Raw genomic sequence first — 19,750 nt, 5'->3', positions numbered from 1 at the left:
ATGGTTTGTTCATCAGTTGACGGTATTCGAGGCTTTATAATAATATTATTGGTATAATATGACGTGTCGTCAATGTACGAACTACTATCAAATAAAGTCATATGTACTCTACGACAGACTGACTATTTTATTAATGTTTTAATCTTATTGGAAATGTATTGTTGTTATTACCTATGTTAAGCCATGTATATGATTATGAATATGAAATGAAGAGTACATTATTTTTTAAATAAATTTAATATTTGTATTGTTGTATTTTTTTATTCAAATCCGCAAAATATGATTTATTCATATTAAATTCCTATTTTTTTTTAAAATTTGAATTGTACTTTATACAAAACATTTTTGAATGAAAACAGATAGGTAGGTACAATATAAGTATTTGTTTGACTGCGGACAGCTTTTCAGTTACCTTTTTAATTTTTTGATGTTTATTTAGCTTGAGGTAAGCTCATAAATATAAATAGAGTTGTATGTGTGTGTGTGTGTTTTATTATAAAAAAAAATAAATAAATTCCGAATTTCTAAACTTAACATTTTCGGTTTTTAAAAAATCTAAAATTGTAAATGCAGCTTATCCCATAAGTGTGTATAAACACCTAATTGTATTTTCTCATGATCGTTATCTAATTAAAATAGGTATATCGTAAAATATTGATTTTGAAGCCGTTCATTAGAATTTTATGGTTTCTATACGTTCTTGTCGAGTGAAATCAAATGACTCGGCTATTTTGAAGTATTCTTATTCCTGTTTTTATTTTAACCATATACATACTTAGTATATTCCTCTTACTGCAGAGTGTGCATTTTTTATTTCAAAAATACCTTGCATTACGTAGAATTATAAAACGCTTTTTGTAACGTGTGAGTATAGCCCACAAATATAGGTCCTCTGATACACAAATCATACGTATCGCGCTTTCGATTGAAACTGCCGGGTTGTTTCCTTTAATAATCGTATACTTTAACATATAGTTTTTAGTAAAATATATTTATTTATTTGGTTTATTTTTGTTTTTCCCCTACAGCTGAGTCCCGGTTCCAAGTTGTCTCGATGGTTTGAGTTACAACCCGACTCAGATGCGTTACCGTTGTTCAGACCCGAGAGTGGGTTTGTGGACTACCCGTTGGACGACTATCAATCCACCGACAGCCTTTTACAAAAAAACAAACCCAAAAGAAGGTCCAACCTCAGCTTAAAGCTCCGGAGAGTTACCACATTTTGACAGTTGAGCTCTCGATTTGATTTAGATGTTTAACGATCGTTCATCTAAATAGCGAGACAGCAAATTATCGTACAACGGCGCTGAAGTGCAGACCATCTATGTTCAGAATCTATAACCTGTAGATGTCAAATTAGTGTTCAAAACAAGGCGATTTCCTTGATTCTTTTTTTTATGTAAATTTAACATTCTTTTCTTAAAAGAAAACCGCTCATGACATTCACTAGTCTTACTTAATTTTTCGATAAGAGGTTTTTTAATTCCTATCATTCCACTAAGGAATATTAAATTTCAAACGATAATTTTAAAAATCTATCAAAGATTACTACTATATTATAATATTATGTAGTTGGCTATTTGTGGTTATCTGAGCTAATCGTATACAAATATGACGATTAATACTATATATTTTTTTTTACCCTATTTAACGTATTATTATTATTTTTTTTATCTTATATGTTTTATATTGTTTTTACTCTTAATTATTTAATTTTTAACATTATATTATTCTATTATAATCAAGACGCGATCGAACAATTAATATTAATTAATAAACGTTAATTAATATGTAGTTGGAATTAGTGTCGCGGAGAGTAGGTAACTTTACTGTTGTTTTCACATTAATGGAAAACAAACATTTGTAGAGCACCAAGCTTAAAAATTAAAATCGAACGTTATGTTGATATACTCATGTATAAAAAAAATAAGTGTATTATAATTGTGTTAAATTAAATAACGAATAAACAACAAAAGTTATTATGCTTGAAAACGTTGATTATGTTTCGTCATTATTATTGATGTGTAAATAAAGATTTTTCGGTAATGTTTATACTTTTGTGAAAAATGCATTTTTTCTTCGATATTACTTATTAGTTTTAATCTAAATGATGATGTAATTATTATCATTCTGTTTTTTTCTCTGTGTGCTTGAATTATTTTTATGCCATTACCTTGTTTATACATTTAAAATTTAAGTATATGCGTACAAATACAATAAATAAATAAATAAATAATAATAATTATTATTATTATAATTAACTACTATCAAATAACCATTAGGTCAAGGATTCCATTCACTTTATCTATACTTGTACTCTGAGTTTATAAAGGAATCTCGACCACTTTTGCCATAACTAACGTCCCTATATTATTAAATACATGTATACGCCCAAAAATACCTACCTAATTTGCTATCACTGAATCTCTTGTCAAATACGGCAAACGCATTTTTCAAGCAATTGTCATTAAAGCTTTCCTATTAAAAATAATATTTTGCTAATATACCATGTAAATCATTAAACATTTGCCAAAGCAATTGGACTAAGTTGGGACGGATAATAACATAAGTGTTTACCGTCGGGTATCCACTGCTGTTATAAAGTATAAGAAAATGTAAGCTTTATATTTTACGAAAGTAAAATAACAACATACGGGACATTTTTTATTTGTTCAGATGAATAACATTTTGGTTTTCTTTGTTCAGACAAAACAATTCGTAGCAATCTTTCAGTATACAGTACATATATGTGTTCATGTTACGCTCCAAAGCACAGTATCAATATTTTCAGAAAAGTTATTTTTCCTCCGTGCAACTTATCGACAGTTGTCTTGCAAATGTTTACGTTCTCAAGCTATTTTTTTTATTGGCTGCGAAGACATTTAAGAAAGATATACTACGAACACACGAGAAATAAAAACACTCAATGCAAATTTAAATCTATCTGAAAATACTAGTAATAGCTTAAGATTTTTTATTTTATGAAAAATCTACTTGTTTTTACTATAAACATCAGTTTATTATTATGTTTAAGCATACGTACTGACAAATGTTATGTGTGTAAAATAAAATAAACGTATATTATAATAATTATCTGTTTAATACTGTTAACATTTATCTCTATTATAATTTTCTTCTTGTTAATTGTTTAATCAGATTTAAGAATTTTCGCGAAAAAGAAAAAAACATAAGTTTATTATAATTTGGTTTCTAAGTATTAAGTGATGTATGTAATTTAACATTTCATTATACGTGATTTAAGTCAAGGAAATTCAGCAATAAAATTTTCATCAAATGTAGTTTTAAATCGATTGAAGAGCAAGTTAATTGATCATTTTTGGCCTGGATTTTATTGTTGCCGTGTTTTTATAGTGAATATACCCCAACTTAAAATTACTAAAAGACCTTTTAGCTTCTCCTACAGTCATCGTCAGTTATTGATATAATACAACATAGTCAGAGCCTAATATATTATATTCATTTTCAAAAAATATTTCCACATTTTCTTGAATAAATTGAGTTTAATATAGTTTAAGATATTATGTTATAAATTACAATACATTTTCAAACACAAATAATAAAATTTAGTTTTTTAATATAGTTTTTAAATATTCCGATTCACCTACCTACAATCATATATGTTTAGATAAATCTTATTTTGTATTTTTTTTTTTTATATATATGTATGAATGTATGTATAATTGTAATTTTGTTTTTAGTTTTAGTTTTTCATTGATCGTTGATACAATTTTTTAAATATTTTTGATAGTTTGTAAACGATAGTTCGTATTAGGAATCGCTTCACACAGTAAGTATATACACTCTCATTAGTTATCAAATTCGAATCTTTGAGAACACTAACCTACCTAATTGGTTATATTATATTGATAGTGTTGACACTATTTTCTACTGTTGAGTTTTAAAAACTAAGCTGTTATCCAAACCACATTTTTGTGAGTCTAAAATAATTTGTTCCGGTTTTGGCTACTTACTTAATCAAACAGGTATACATTTTGATAAAAAAAAAACATAAATTCTATGCTAGATTTTCTTCCTATATTCCTTTTTTGTAGCACTACTATAAAAATATTAAGGAAGACAAGGAGGTAATGACAATGGGTTTGTTTTAAATTCTCAATAGCAAACGTTTTAAAGAAATCATGATTATTGAGAAGAAAAGCAGAATTGTCTACAAAATGCACTAAATATATTTATTATTGGTGAATATTATTTATTTATTTATGAACGGGCTAGGAACCCAATAGTACAAACAATACAATTTATAGTAATGAATATGAACAATATACAATAATAATTAAATAAACCAAACGGCAAACAATACAATTGATAAAATAAACAAATGGCAATTATATAAAAAATAATAATAAACATAAAAAACAAAAGGTAAAAATAGCAATAAGATATTGCAGTACTATATTAAAAAAACGTTTTAAGAGAAGCCTAGGTGCTCGTTACAAATGCACATAATAATAATAATATTTTAAATTGAAATTATAAATTTTGTCTTTTGATAACCTAACCAACCTAACGACTGCTTGTACATCTATCTTTCAGGATAAAATCATAGGATAAGTATAATTAGGGCGATTGTAAACTCCACTAAAATACTGGTTAGATAAAAAGGTAATGATAAGATTTAATGTAAACTATGCCAGTTTTATTTTCTTATATTAGTCACTCAAAAGGTACAAATATTACCCGTATTTGTTATAGTTGTATATGGATAAGCAAAGGATTTTTTTTTTTATTATTAAAATACGATAAAAGATCAAATGAATATATTAAATTTGTTAATAAAAACAAAAATTATAATATTTTTGAAATTAAACAGTTTTTGTTATGTAAAATATTTGGGTATGTATAGAGATTTATTCTCCCTGCTCTCCTATCACGTATCTATAGAATCATTGTTTCTGTTTAAAACAATATTTGGATTTGCTTATATAATATATGAATTATGTAAATTGTGGTTAGTTCACGTCGTCGTTTTTTTATACACTTCTGTAGCATCGTATGGCATGAAATGTAGATATTCTGAGTCTAATTTGCATTAGAAATTGCTTTACTGTGATAGTGTGCATTTATATTGTTTTTTACGACATAAATTAATCGACGTTACGAATTTTGATAAATATTAAAATATAACTTTACTATTTTGTATATAAATTACAACGCAACAAATTTAATATTTATTTTGTTTTGTCAAAATAATGGAAATTTAAGTCTATAATTTTAATTACATTTTGTACCTGCGTGGATGATTATTATTTATTTATCATCTACATAAACAGTTTAAAATGTTAATATTGAATATAATTTCTCGTTTTAACCTACCTATTAAAACCAAACTCTGACGTAATCCGTAGGGACATTATACTCTTTAAATAAGACGGTTTTTCTCATAAAAGGACTACAATTACAAACCATTAATTGCCATCAACAAACAAACTCTGTCAAATATCGGTATTTCATGCTAGTCGAGGGCGTGGGTTATTTTTTCGTAAGTTAATATTGTCTTAACGTTTGCCCGTGTATACAAACAATAGAATCGTACAACCAATATTGGAAAAACAAAGTACACCTAATAAACGTGGTAAATACTCAAAGTTATAAAACCACGATGCGTTATAAAATCATTTACTCGTAAAATTCGTAATAAAATAGTGACGTTTAAATATTTATTATACGGTATAATAATATGAATGAATACGGTACAACGGGGAAAGATATTATACAGATAAAGCCACATAATTTTTCGCATTAAACCAATAATGTAATGAGCATGATAATGTTATGACATCGGTAGATACTCATATTGCATATATATATATATAAAGGCGGAATCGTTATGGCCTGTGCGAATTATTGAGGTGTGAACGAAAGCGTTTTACACGCGAACATTGTGTTTTCTTCAGTAGTAGTCACAATCGTTCGTTTATTTATACAGCGTGATTCATTCAAGCATGCTCATCCCTTTTGTCTTTTCTTAGATAATGCTGCAATTATTCAAAATCTTAATTTTGGATTTTTAAAATATATTTATATTTTCAAATCCTTGAGATTTTTTCTACTGTAAATTATTTAGCGGGACATTTTTATGTATTAAAATCGAAATTCAGAGAAATAGTTTTCGAGTTATTTAACGCATTGACGGATAATTAGGAATACTATTTTTAGGTTTTACCGATAAATTCGTATAATATTATCAATAATACGATGGATAAGAATTATTATCAACAGAAATAATGTCATGTCAGATAATTGGAAATAAAATATTTATTTATAACATAGGTAATTATTTTAGTAAGATTATAATATCTGCTTTATTTTTTCAGTGCCCTGTGATACTTTACGCTGTGCGGTAGGTATGTGAAATTCAAAGTTACTAGAGAACCAATTTTTTGAACTTAAAATCTAGCTGACCATAGAGCATACAGAACTACAGAAGGCAAAGGTCAATACAATTAAAATCGTCTGTATTTATACTATTATATAATTTATATTTGTATCTAATTGTTAATTTAAAAATGTAGCACAAGCCAGATAAAAAAGTTACGTGGGTCGCCAGTCACCCAGCCCCGCTGTATGGCACAGTAAAACTTGGCCTTTCATACATCATAATTGAAAATACTGCTACAACTATCGCAGTACTTTTTGTTTTCGGTTGGTTCTAAATTTGGAACAACTCGTTTGAATTTTGAATTAGATAGTTACATCAACATTTTCAAAATAAATTATCAATTCAATAATTTACAGTAAAAAGGGAGTAGAGAGGTTCTCATTTAAAAAACAGAGGTTAGAGATTTATATCGTCACAGGATACTCCTTAATAGTAGTATATACCATATTGTTCTCACGGGTTTGAAAATATGGTCTTAAAAAATCTTATATTTAAAAATTTGAATAAATTAATTTTGTATCAAATGAAAAATGGGGGTAAACATATTTGGTGAATCACACTGTATAATAATATACCCAAACATACACATTATGCGCTTATATAAACACACACACACAAACGTTTTATCGTAATTAAACATCGGGGGCAGTTCCGACACCCTGGATGAAATATTCCAGTTTTTTGTCCAACCCCGTGCGGTTGACGTATTATTTCTATGTAGTTATTTTATTTTTTTTTAATAACTTTAATTAACTTAAGTACCCCGTATAAACAACGGGGTTAATGTGTTTGCGCGACGGTGACGATAATCTATACATATAGCTGTTAAATATCATAACCAGGTGGCTTAATCAAAATCGTGTAACAAGCACACTCGCGGAGAAACTCGTACACGTCCCGCACGTCGTTACACATATTATAAAAATCATCAACATAACGTAATACTGTCGTATAAAAATACATCGTTATGGACTTTCACCAAGTACCGGAGAAACAGACGCGTAGACGCAGCCGGACCGTCAGCTGGGACCATTCGGTCAGAGCGGACGGAGAGTCGTTGACTTGCAAGACGACAACGGACAGGGGTGTTCTATCACCGCAGGTACGTCATTTTCGTCGGAAGTGACATACGACACATTTCAAACTATCACTAATATTATTTTATAGTAATATATTGTTATAGTAATATAGTAATATAATAGTCTGCTGTGTACGTAAATATCAATATCGTTTTACGTTACAGTATCTTACAACATATTGTGTCCGTTTTATACGTATTTTAGGCGGGTGATCAATGGTTAGTGTCTATGATAGTCTATACGATATAATATAATATTTTGTGGGGCATAGGCCATAGATAGAGTATAATATATTGATTGTTTAAGTCCAGATCATTATTTCGGTAAGACAAATTTCATAAAATTTATTTTAAAGTTTTTACATTAAATTGGTTTGAAATATGCACGAGGATGCAATATTACATATATCAATACCTACATATTATCATATTATATGTCATTAACGTGGCACCCGACACATTATGAAATATTAAACTATTAATTAAAATATTTTGTTTAAAGTGAAAAATATGTTAAGGTGATTCACTCGTATTTATAAAGGTTAAATCTATTGTAATGTCAATAATATGTGTGATGAAATAAATAAACACAATTTAAAGTAATTATTATACAAAAGGAACATTACACTTTTCATGAATAACTTTTTCATTTTTAATCCAATTATTATTAGTTTTTTATTTTGTCAAGGTTAAGTTAGATTTTAGGAAAAATTGTTAATGCTACGCAATTAATTCATTTTATTAATAGTCTTTATTTAAACCATTTGTAGAGTGATTTTAATTAGGAAAAAGGTTTTATAGAATTCATTTTCAATTAAAAGGCTTGAATTAACTGGAAATTAATTATTATTGTTTATTTAAACGACTAATATTCATGATCGTAACGACCTTTAATGCTATAAAAACCAATTAAAAAAAGTTTTTTTTTAAAGTTGAGTTTCGAGTATTTAATGTGCCAAATTTGGTTAGTTCGGTACACACAGAAAAACCAAAAGTAGAAAACGATTATTTTAAATTTTGAGCGGGACGATGGACGTACTAATTTTACAGTGATCATACATCGGTGCATGTTGTTTTTTTTGTAAAAGTACATGATATTTATTTTTTTATAAATTTCAATAAAAAATTGAATACAAAGTTCATAATAAGTAGTTTATTTCTCGATTAAAAAATATCAAAGATTTAAAGTCACAATATATTTTTATAAGTATTTAAGTTTAGAACTTGACAACATTTGAGAAGACCTCGAAAAATACAAATATTTTATAGTTATAGAAATACATAAAAAAATGTTTCTGTATACTTAGATTTTAAAATTGAATACAAGGTTCTTCATAAGTTTTTTAAACTACATGAAAAATAATTCTACCGAGGAATCAAATTGATTTTTTTATGAGCATTTTAAGTTCGATTTTTTACAACATTGGGGATATTCAACCATATAATATTCTATTTCTTTATTCTTTTTAATCTTTTTTTCTATTGTTGTCTTCAAATAACTGTAGATACTTGAAATTTTCTTGATTTGATTATATTATCGTTTTCACTAAATGAAACAATTTTCAAATATGTTTAACTCATTTATAGCCAATGCCAAGTTTTTAATTTTTTTTTTATAAATGACGATAAAAAATTATTCGCCGGGTCAAAATTTTTGAAAATTTAATGTAAAATTCCATAAAGTTATTCTTATATTTGTATAATAATTTTAAGATATAAAGGTGCAACTTTTTTAATATGGATTTGAAGTTAGAATTTAGAATTTTAACGAAATTATTCATTTAAATGATAAATAACGGTATTAATTATTTTGTTATAACTTAAAAACATTATTTGTGAAAACTTAAAACTTTTACGCATTTTAAACTTTTATGGATTTTACTATACACAATGACATTTTTGATTTATTTTAAGATTATTTATATTAATTATATATAATGAATCTATTTTTAATGTTTTACGGTATTTACAGAAAGATAAGATTACATTTCGAATTCAAGTTTAACACACCCATAATAGTGACTTCCTCTCTACCTAATATACAACAGTGCATAACCGCTTATTACTTGCATACCTTTTTTTTTTAATATTATTTTTTTTTTTAAAAGTGATAAATACATAATAATAATAATAATATGCTAAATGTCACATTTTTTATTCATTTATAAAAACTTCTCAGACCATCGTGCTGCTATATAAACGCATTAGCGACATATTACACGCATTTTATATTATTATTATAAAAAAACCATTTTTTTTTTTATAAATAATTAAGAAAAATATTCATTGTGGTGTAATAAATGAAGAAAAAATAGTTTATAAGTTACTATCTTCAGAAATACAATTATCTCAGTAAGAGTCTGCATTCTGTATTGTTCTTTAACAATAAAGTTGTATTATTAAAAAAGTAATTATAGGCATATAAAATGATAATTAAAATAAGTATTGGATAATTCAAAAACCATACGAAAATATTGTGTATTACGTATTTGATAGTTTATGCTGTGTGCCTGTGTGTTGTCAGTTTAATGTATCTGTAATGTATAAGTATTGCGTAGAAAATTTGTTTCTCCTTTTTCTGTATAGGTATCTCATATTATTATGCATTTATTAATGATTTACAAAAATTATACTTTATTTATTATATTTTACAATAAAAATTGGTATTACTGGAACTATTATACTTAGATTAAAGTATATGTTAAATAATATGTTTGAATACAATACAGTTTTGATATTATTCTGAAAATATTGCAATCTCTGAAAAAATAAGAGGTAAGTAACTGGATATATTGTTTTTGTTGGTTTTTCCATTTAAAATTGGATGCCGACGATAATAATACGTAATAAAATTGATACTGAGTATAGTCGCACACGGTTTATTTGACCGGTTACGGACTTTAAAAAAAAGCTATAAATTCGACAAATAATAATTGACCGTTCTAAATAGTTTTTAAAAAATAAGTTAACATGTACATTAAAGGTGACAAAATGCATTAAATAAAGTAAATTACAATTAAGGTTAGGTTAGTAAAATAATAAACTCACGGTCGTTTAGATCGTGATGTGACTCATGGGGTGGGGTGGGGTTAAAATATGTGATTCCGTTGATATATATATTTTGATAAGTGTCTCTACCCCGACACGAATTTAGACTTGAAGGAGTAGTGAATGTATTATGTTATTTATTAGACTACGTTACGCACGTATACGTAAATTAATTAATGGAAAAAATACACCTACAAACACGCGTATGTATAGATATCGATCATCATCGTTGTAATAACACGAGACGGTGGCCCGGCGGAGCAGTGATGCCGCCGCTGACCGGTGCGGGCACGACCGACGTCCGGTGACCCGAGTCGTGTTTGAACTTTCCGATGGCTCGGCGCACCATTTCTCCGATGCCGCCGGACGATCTGCTAATTTTCATACACACTGGTCGCTGAGATGTAATCGCCGCCCCGGCCGCGTTCGCCGCGTGTCGGCGTCCTTCGTCCGAGTCGTTGGCGACATTTTGCTCCGTCGACGGTCCGGCGAACGGTCGTTTCGCCGCCACCGCCGACCGTACGAGCGATTCGAACTGGTTGACAGCCGTCAGTACGTCGGCGTAGTCGTTAGACACGTCGTGACGGCTGGCCGGTGACACGGGAGTCGCGCGCGTTTCGTCGACGACGGCGATGAGCGCGGCGAACGCGAACGCCGCCGAAAATCGCATCACGTGGCTCGCGTGTGCGTCGCGCGGATCGCACAGGTGTTGCCGTCCGTGCGCGTTGCACATCGCGAACATACACAACAAACGATCGTGACGGTAAATAATTATGGTACGTCTCTGTACCGACGGCGTTGTCACGTATCTCTCTGTAAATACGCCTCTGCGGCGACGATGTCTGTCTGACGTGTCGAGAATTGAATATCGGAAAATAACAGTTGCCAGGCGATTGAAATCGAATACAAACGTCGTCCAAGAAGTGTTTGTTAGTTACGTTATGTAGGTAGTGTGACAAGTGTGTGGTTTTTTTCAAAAACCGTTTACAGCGACTGAAACGCTAAATATAATATATATTCCGAGACGTTTTTTTCGTCCTTAATTACGTACATAACAATATATAACAGTCGTATCGTAGTAACTCGACAATAAAACGATGTCAAGACTTACATCCGTGACTGTGTGTAATATTATTAAAAATAACTGTCGAGTGGGATATTTAAAATGAAAGCTATCGAACAGATCATAACACACACTACTCGTATTTATCACGGCTATACGCATCACGCATGTAATTGGAAATAACAGAATGTAAATACACGGCATTAGTAATCAATCGCTTCCCTCTTAATTAAGGGTATTAGAGTATTACGAATTATACATTAATGTCATTTATGTGTAGACATGATTTGGTTGACCCAAATAGGTCAGGCGTTGGTCGGAAGTCGCTGTCACCAGTTGAACCACCCGATAAGACTATGATAATAGAACCATCTATACATGACCTGATATTTCATCCGATTTTTTGACTATCCTAGACCTAGGAATTTAAAATTTGTTTAAATATCTTTTCCGAAATAGTTTATTTACGAAAATGAAACACGTTTTTTCCATGAATACATAAGACTAGTTTAAAAACTTGTACTATATACTCCTATTGCTCGCCAAATCAAAATGAAGTGGCTAGAAATACATTTTTCAGCACTGACCAAGTCAAAATCAAGTTTTTTGACTATCTGAGGACATTTAAATTTAATTTTGTAATTCGTATACAAATCCTTATAATTTAAAATGAAAAATACGTTGAAATTGCCAGCAACAAGTATCGTAAATTCGTAAGGGTACTACTATAATAAAAATTGATTTATTCGTTTATACAATTTAAATTTTTCGAAATTAGTTTTTACAATATTATGTGCGTATCAAAAACTCCAATATTCCTGTGATATTAAAAACCTAACCTTTGTGTAAATTATTAATTTAACTATACGTAACGATACATTCAAAATAATATTATGGAGATTCATTTAAGATATTAGTTTATTACCTATTTATACCACAAACCTATTCACATTGTTTTTTTAATTAGGTATTTGATTTTTTACCTAATATGGTATTGTCTCAAAAGTCAAAAGTTAATTACAACTCAGTGTTTATTGTAGATATTTTAAAGATTTAAGAAGTACATCAAGTACAAGATCAATTTTATAAATTCGTGATTAATAAGAAAATTGATACAGACAATAATATATAGGATACTGGCTTAACATCCTTAAAAAAATAGAAGAAAAATAAGTGATTTATTATTTTCCACAAAGTTTTCAATCATTTGATTGATGCCTTTAACTTTATTAAAAAGTTTAAGTTTTGTACAAGACTTCAACATCTCTTACATATCTCTTTTTTGAAATCTGGTAGAATACAATGATATATTGTAAACCGAATTTATGTATGAGGTAAATTACCACAGAAACCAGATCGATTTAAACTTAAATTTAATCAATTTAAAAGTATACAATAATACCTTTATAATTAATTACATTAGTCTAACCTAAATACCCACATTTATTTATTTAGTTTTTCTACTTGATTATATTCCATATTTACTTATACAACATGTTTAACTTGTAATTATTATTAATTATTATGTGTTATATTTTATTTTATTTACTTAAAGGATTTTTACATGCCTATTTATAAATAAATAAATATAAATACATATAATTAAATATTAATATTATAATAAATGCTATGTTGTTGACAAAAATTAAATTAACTTACCGCAAAACGAATAGTAAATAAATATATATATATAAAGCAATATAAAAAATCTCATCATAATAAAATTTACTTAGTGATATAGGCTGACAAATGTATGATTGTAATAGATTTATATTACAGTTTTGTAATTAAATTAAGGTTTTTTCGTTTTTAATACATAATAGTATACTTAATACTTACATACATAAAATGTAGGCTATGTTAAGTAGTTTAATGAATTTTTTAATATATATATATATATATATATATTATTTTTATGGTTGGAAGGTTATAGTTTTCGATTTAATGATGGGTTCTGGAATTTATGATGGGTCTGATGGGATTTGACATATAAAAGCTAATACTATTAAGGAAGCGCAAAAGCTCCATCTGGTCCATCTGGTCCATCCGGATCTCCACACATTAATACACACTGTATAAACGACAATACTGACTTGTACATTATATATTATTGTTATATTATACACACCAGTTGTAATATTATAGTAAAATGTCCATTTAACGGGTATTCACTAATGAACGTTACTATGGAGTCGTTTTAGTTAGGTATATCCGTTATGTCGAGGATTTTAGTGATTTAAATGTTTCAGTAATAATATTGTTTGATAAAAATACATATTAATTTAAAAAAAATCAAGTACAATTAGAATTGTGTAATATTAATTTATCAAAATAAAATCTATAATTTCAATAAATCAAATTTAAATTGTATAATTTTATACCTATCTGTTTTACTAAAATTATATTAACGATGCCGTGAAATAGATTATTTTTTACATCTTAATCAGAGGATATATTGTTTTAAAATTATTATTGTATTTTATTTGCTAATGAGATACATGTCATAGTATGAAAATGATACTATTAATAGTAACTAATAATTTCATCATAAATTTTAACACTTACTTTAAAATCATTAAAAATATCTCATCATTTTACGAAATTTAAATGAATAATACATGACGTGTTAACATCAACAAAAATAATTTGCTCAATAGAAATAATATGCAAGTTTCCATTTACTGTAAAAACAAATATTTAGAGTCAAAATAAATAAATAAAACATAATAAAATATGTAAAACAATCATTTATTGAATAATAAATAAGACAGCATTGTAATAATACGAACTATAGAAACTGAATAACAAAATAAAATACAAGTACAAATACGTGCACGAAATGTTATTATTTATGTAAGTAATATGATTATAAATTGTGCAGGTGTCGCCCTTTGGCGTTTTTTTTATTTCGTTACTACATTCGATTTTGATTTATCATATAATTTTTCTCAAATGTCGATTTATATTAGTGATAAAGTTATTATTGACATGTATGTACCCAGTTACAATTTTCTTGTACATTTTCTTGTTACTCTCTTGCCAATTTCACGTCACGTCTAATATCGACAGGGTATTGATAATTTTTTATAGACATTTTTATCATTTTCACGATTTCTCTTTTAACTTGTCAAATTGTGGCATAAATATTTTATGTATTTCCATTATTATTATATGTTTATTTTAGTTAATATAATGTATATGGTTTTAAAAATATAACAGACTATTATTATTATTATTTTTTTTAAGTAAAATAATGGTCTTCTAACTATACACGGCTTATACAGCCAAAACTGTATATTTTTTTATATGATACCTGTGTCGTATCTTAAATATTTTTAAATTTCAAACTTAACCATCACATTACGGTTAAAGTTTATTTATGTACCTACCTCCAGGAAATGAAAAAAAACATGATAAGGCCTATAGATAATATTTTATAATATTCAATAAATAACTCCCCTTATCAGTTGAAAATTTAATTACAAACTTGTTAAAATTAAATATTTGTTATAAATAATATATCAATATATTATTATTGTATAAGATTACGACCATTCCTCGTCAAACTACTATAATATTATTGAGAACATATATGCTATTAAAATGCCTATACGATACGCCCGTTTAGTATTATAGCTTGTTTCTACCTAATCGTTTTATCTTTTATGGTTTATGTATAAAAATTATTTATTTACTAAAAATCTAAATTCTAGAATAAGAATCTTAGATTTGATATTATTACTTTCGTAATAAAAATATAAATGCTGACACATTACCTATATTTAATGATATTATCTTTAATAAAGCACGTTTTGTGTAAAATAGTAAACTACTTATATTTTTTTGTAACTATTACCATTGTCTTCAATAAATGTAAGGATTGTTACTTATTTCTCATCTTATAGTTCTCATATAGTACATCATTTTACTACGAGATTGCAACACAATATTTCTATTTGTTGCTTTTTAATGTTTATAATAAATGTTACAAATTGTATTTAACCAAATTCTATTTTTATAACGGTATAATTTATTTATAAACATGCAATTTATATTTATTGAAAGTACTCATATTAATATTATTACACCATTTATTAATAAATACATTATATATTATTATTATTTTACATGTATATATGAATGTACGTATTATAAAAATACATGAAATTCTATACGCAATTGTAATAATATAATTTAATATGCGACAGCTAAATTTTGATAGATATTTCATTTTAAATTAAAATTAAATTAAATTAAAATTGATTTTAGAATTACAATTAAAGATTTGAATATTTAACTAAAGATTTTTTTTTAATATTGATCATTAATAAGTAGTATTTATCAGGTTAATGTTTTATTGATTTTAATGTTATGGTAGGTATTTAAAACTAAACTATTGTTGGTTTCTAATAAATTGTTGTATCTTTATTCTTTATGTAGTACTTTAAGTTATTTTTATAACCTTGAAAAGACTAAACATAATTCTATTTTTATATTGTTTTCAAAGTTAGATAGCGCTACTATATACATTTAGATATTTATAAACTTGTAGATATATAAGCAATATATTACAATATTACAAAATGTTACAGCAATTAGAAAACTAAATTATTTTTGTAAATATTATAAAAATAGTTTTAGTAACATAAAGTTAAGTATACTATGTACAAAAATCATCTATTTAATACGTTGTTTATACAGCTAGAGTTTAATTAAAAAGAATCCATTGTATGCTACTATGTAAGCATACAAAATATGCTTGTGTATTTTAACTTAATACTTAGTCTTAATATTTTTTTTTCTATTTATGAAATAATGGGATGGTACATATCGTATAATATGATATAACTTTAAGTCATCAAAAACAATATTTTTATTAAAAAAAAAATAAAAAAATATATTATTTTACTATTTTTATATTATCTTTTTTTTTTTACTATTTTAATGGAAATATACATTTTTAATATTTAATACAAAAACAGAAAATTTGAATAATTCAATACACAAAAATTACATTTTGTCAATTACATTATGAATTGTAAATGTTTATTTTTAAATAGTTTTTGAAAAAGTATTTTAAATGTAAATGAGTGGGGTCGATTGGCACAAATAAGGTACTTTACAAAATGTTGGACCAATTATACTACACACATCTATACAATAAATGTTTTTAAATTTAGAGCTTATTAACTATTTATCCAAAATTTGATTTTATGTATCAAAATAATTGGATTAATAATCTGCTTTGAAGATGAAATTAAAAATGTGTGTTATCGTACAAAAGCCAAAAAGAAACTTATAAAAACGTTCGAATAAATTGTTAAATAATGAGTGTCTTATGTTAAATAAATCACCATATGTCATTGTATTTTTTAAATTTTTTTTTTATTTAATTTGTAATTATTATGATTTTTGTATTTTACAGTTTACAATATTTTAGTAAAAAATATGCTAACTGCACTTCAATTTTCTAAAATATTGGGTAGAGGTTTAGAGTAAATTATGAATATATTTTTTATTTTGAAGGTTTAGGTTCATGAATTATTATGGTATTATATATATATACTTTACATTTTGATTAAACATATTTGTTTTTAACAAATGAAATAGTAACAAAACTTGTATGTAGGATTTTTATAGATAAATAATTATATTGTGTACATATAGGTGGTAACTTAATTATATCTATAGTATTATATATATATTACTTTTTACCACTAATTAATGTTTTAATTAAAATTATTTTTCTTATTTATTCAAGTTTAATTATTATTGAAGTATAACGCAATTGAAATATTGTTACAGTAACGCTATCTAACATCATACTTGTTTTTACGAATATTATGATAGCTCAGTATTTAGTTCATGGTTTCATAATAAAATAATTGTATTATTAGCATTTTATTGATAGATATATTATTTAAATGAATTAGTATACAATACCGATTTAAAAATATTTTACATTTAAATTCTATAGAATTTGTTTTATTTTCGTTGATCAAATTGTGATGACTTTACGTATCTATAGTAATACGTAATATATTTTATTATTGTACAAGTTTGATTCTGGGTTCACAAACTAGATCACGCTATACTATACATACATAGTACGTATAATAATATATTTTATTATATTTAAAGAGTAGGTACAGTTACCATTTATTACTAATATGCACAACGTCATAAAATATATGTAATAATAGGAGCTTGTTAATTTTTGTTATTAGAAAATAAAATAAATGATAAACTATTACATGAAAAACAACGTTTACCAAAACTAAGAAATAGTAAAGAATTTGTAAAAAAAAATATATACCCATATAACTTCAAATTGTTCAAAATATTCTTATTTTATTATTCATACAACTAATAAAATAAACAAATTGCATGTTTAAGAATAGTATTTTAATTTTAACTGATTGTTAGAGTTCGATGAATAATATTTTGTATACAAAAAAATGATTTCCGAAGAAAATAAAAATGCTAATTGCAACTGATAATTATCATATCGATAGTTTCTTAATTTTATAACAAATTGTAAAATACGAGTATTTTACTTTATTTACAAGAAATTTGCAAAAAAAAAAAAATAATAATTTTAAGATAATATAAAAGCTAGATTTTAAAGCTTTTTACACGTTACATACGCATATTATTTAATTTAATTTAATGTTTTGATGAATTTCGTCGTTTTAAAAACATTTGTATTTTAATTTGAATTTAGGGTAAAATATACAAGTATAATAATATATATAATTTTAAATACATTCAAATGTTGAAAAAAGTCCCCAGAAATATATTATTGTTATAATGAATTTTTTTAAATTTTATTATATAACAAAATAAATATTTAATAATTGTTTTTCATGAAATAAATTGTTTTGTATATAGTATTTTATTTATAAATATAAAGTTTTAAATAAATTTATAATTTATTTTAACTCATACTTTTAATGATAATATTCATTTTTAGTTTTAATATTGTTAAATTGACAGTATGAAAAATAGTTAACGCGATCATTAATTAATATTTGCATCTATAGCTTATCGATTTCATTAGTTAAATTTATGCTAAGTATACTTTAAAATTAATAAGAAATAAAAATAAGCAGGTAAAAAAATACACTGTTCAAAACATGGTACTGCGTTACGTTGTCGTGGTCTATAAATAAATTTGAAAAATCGAAGATGGCGGTGATGGAAACGATTATAATTATGCCGATACTCGATTAAGAAATTTAAGTTTTCCGGTGAAATTCGTTTTTGTATTATTTTGTAAACAATAAAATTTTCCTTGTTTTTTATTTTTTTTTTCACGATAAGTCATGATTTGACTTGGGGAGGTGCGCCCTGAGAAAATCTTAGCTCAAAAATGGTGCCGTGAGCCAAAAAAGTTTGGGTACCGCTGTGATATAGAACATATTGTAATAAAAGGTTGTTTATATTACTATGTCAGTTTACACCCACTTATAAAAAGAATAATAATTGAGATTTTTTTGAATTATATAAACCGGTAAATATTGTAAAGAAAACAATTTTAAATGAAAACGCACATGCATATTTGGTTTCCCTACAAACCGTAGAATATAGAATGCAAATTCAAAATTACCTGAATATTGTATTACAAGATTTGCTTTAATATAAACTTTTGAAGTTCATTCGATCATTACAGAAAGATTGAAATTTACGAAAATATTTTGCAATGTAAAAAAAAACATTGGGTAATTTTGTTTTTACCGATAAAATTTAGCATTGTAATATTTTGCAAATACTTCTTGTTTCTAAAGACCAGCAGTCACATCGGTAATAAATAATAGTAAAACGTACATATTACGTTATTGACTATCGACGGAGTGATGAACTCTGTACTAGTAGTTACTATGTCCAACCTGTAATAACATATTGTCAATAATTGTCATATTTATCTAGTTTAGTTAATAAACAGGAATATTCCAATAGTTTTGATAAGGAATTTAATAAGTAATACTTTTCTGCTGTCGAAACCGCGATATAGGTGAAAGCAGTGACTACGCGTATAAAGAGAAAATGAATGTCAAAGACGGTAGAGATGGTGCCACATGGTGGCCGGTTGCACAAAAAACATCCAATATGTATTATTGTATTGATCCGATAATTTACT

At 26.3% G+C, this 19,750-nt stretch overlaps 1 protein-coding gene across 1 annotated transcript in view; it reads left to right on the top strand.

The window, feature by feature from the left end:
• The first annotated feature begins 7,388 nt into the window (after positions 1-7,388).
• Positions 7,389-19,750, top strand: part of LOC113561058 (transmembrane channel-like protein 3) — a 58,224-nt gene continuing 45,862 nt past the window's right edge. Inside the window, exon 1 of the mRNA XM_026967260.1 lies at positions 7,389-7,523. Within this exon, the coding sequence (XP_026823061.1) occupies positions 7,389-7,523 (135 nt within the window). The remainder of the gene's footprint in view (positions 7,524-19,750) is intronic.

The sequence above is a fragment of the Rhopalosiphum maidis genome, chromosome 4 (genome assembly GCF_003676215.2).
Source record: "Rhopalosiphum maidis isolate BTI-1 chromosome 4, ASM367621v3, whole genome shotgun sequence".
Classification (NCBI taxonomy): domain Eukaryota; kingdom Metazoa; phylum Arthropoda; class Insecta; order Hemiptera; family Aphididae; genus Rhopalosiphum; species Rhopalosiphum maidis.
This window is presented reverse-complemented; position numbering and strand designations above follow the sequence as displayed.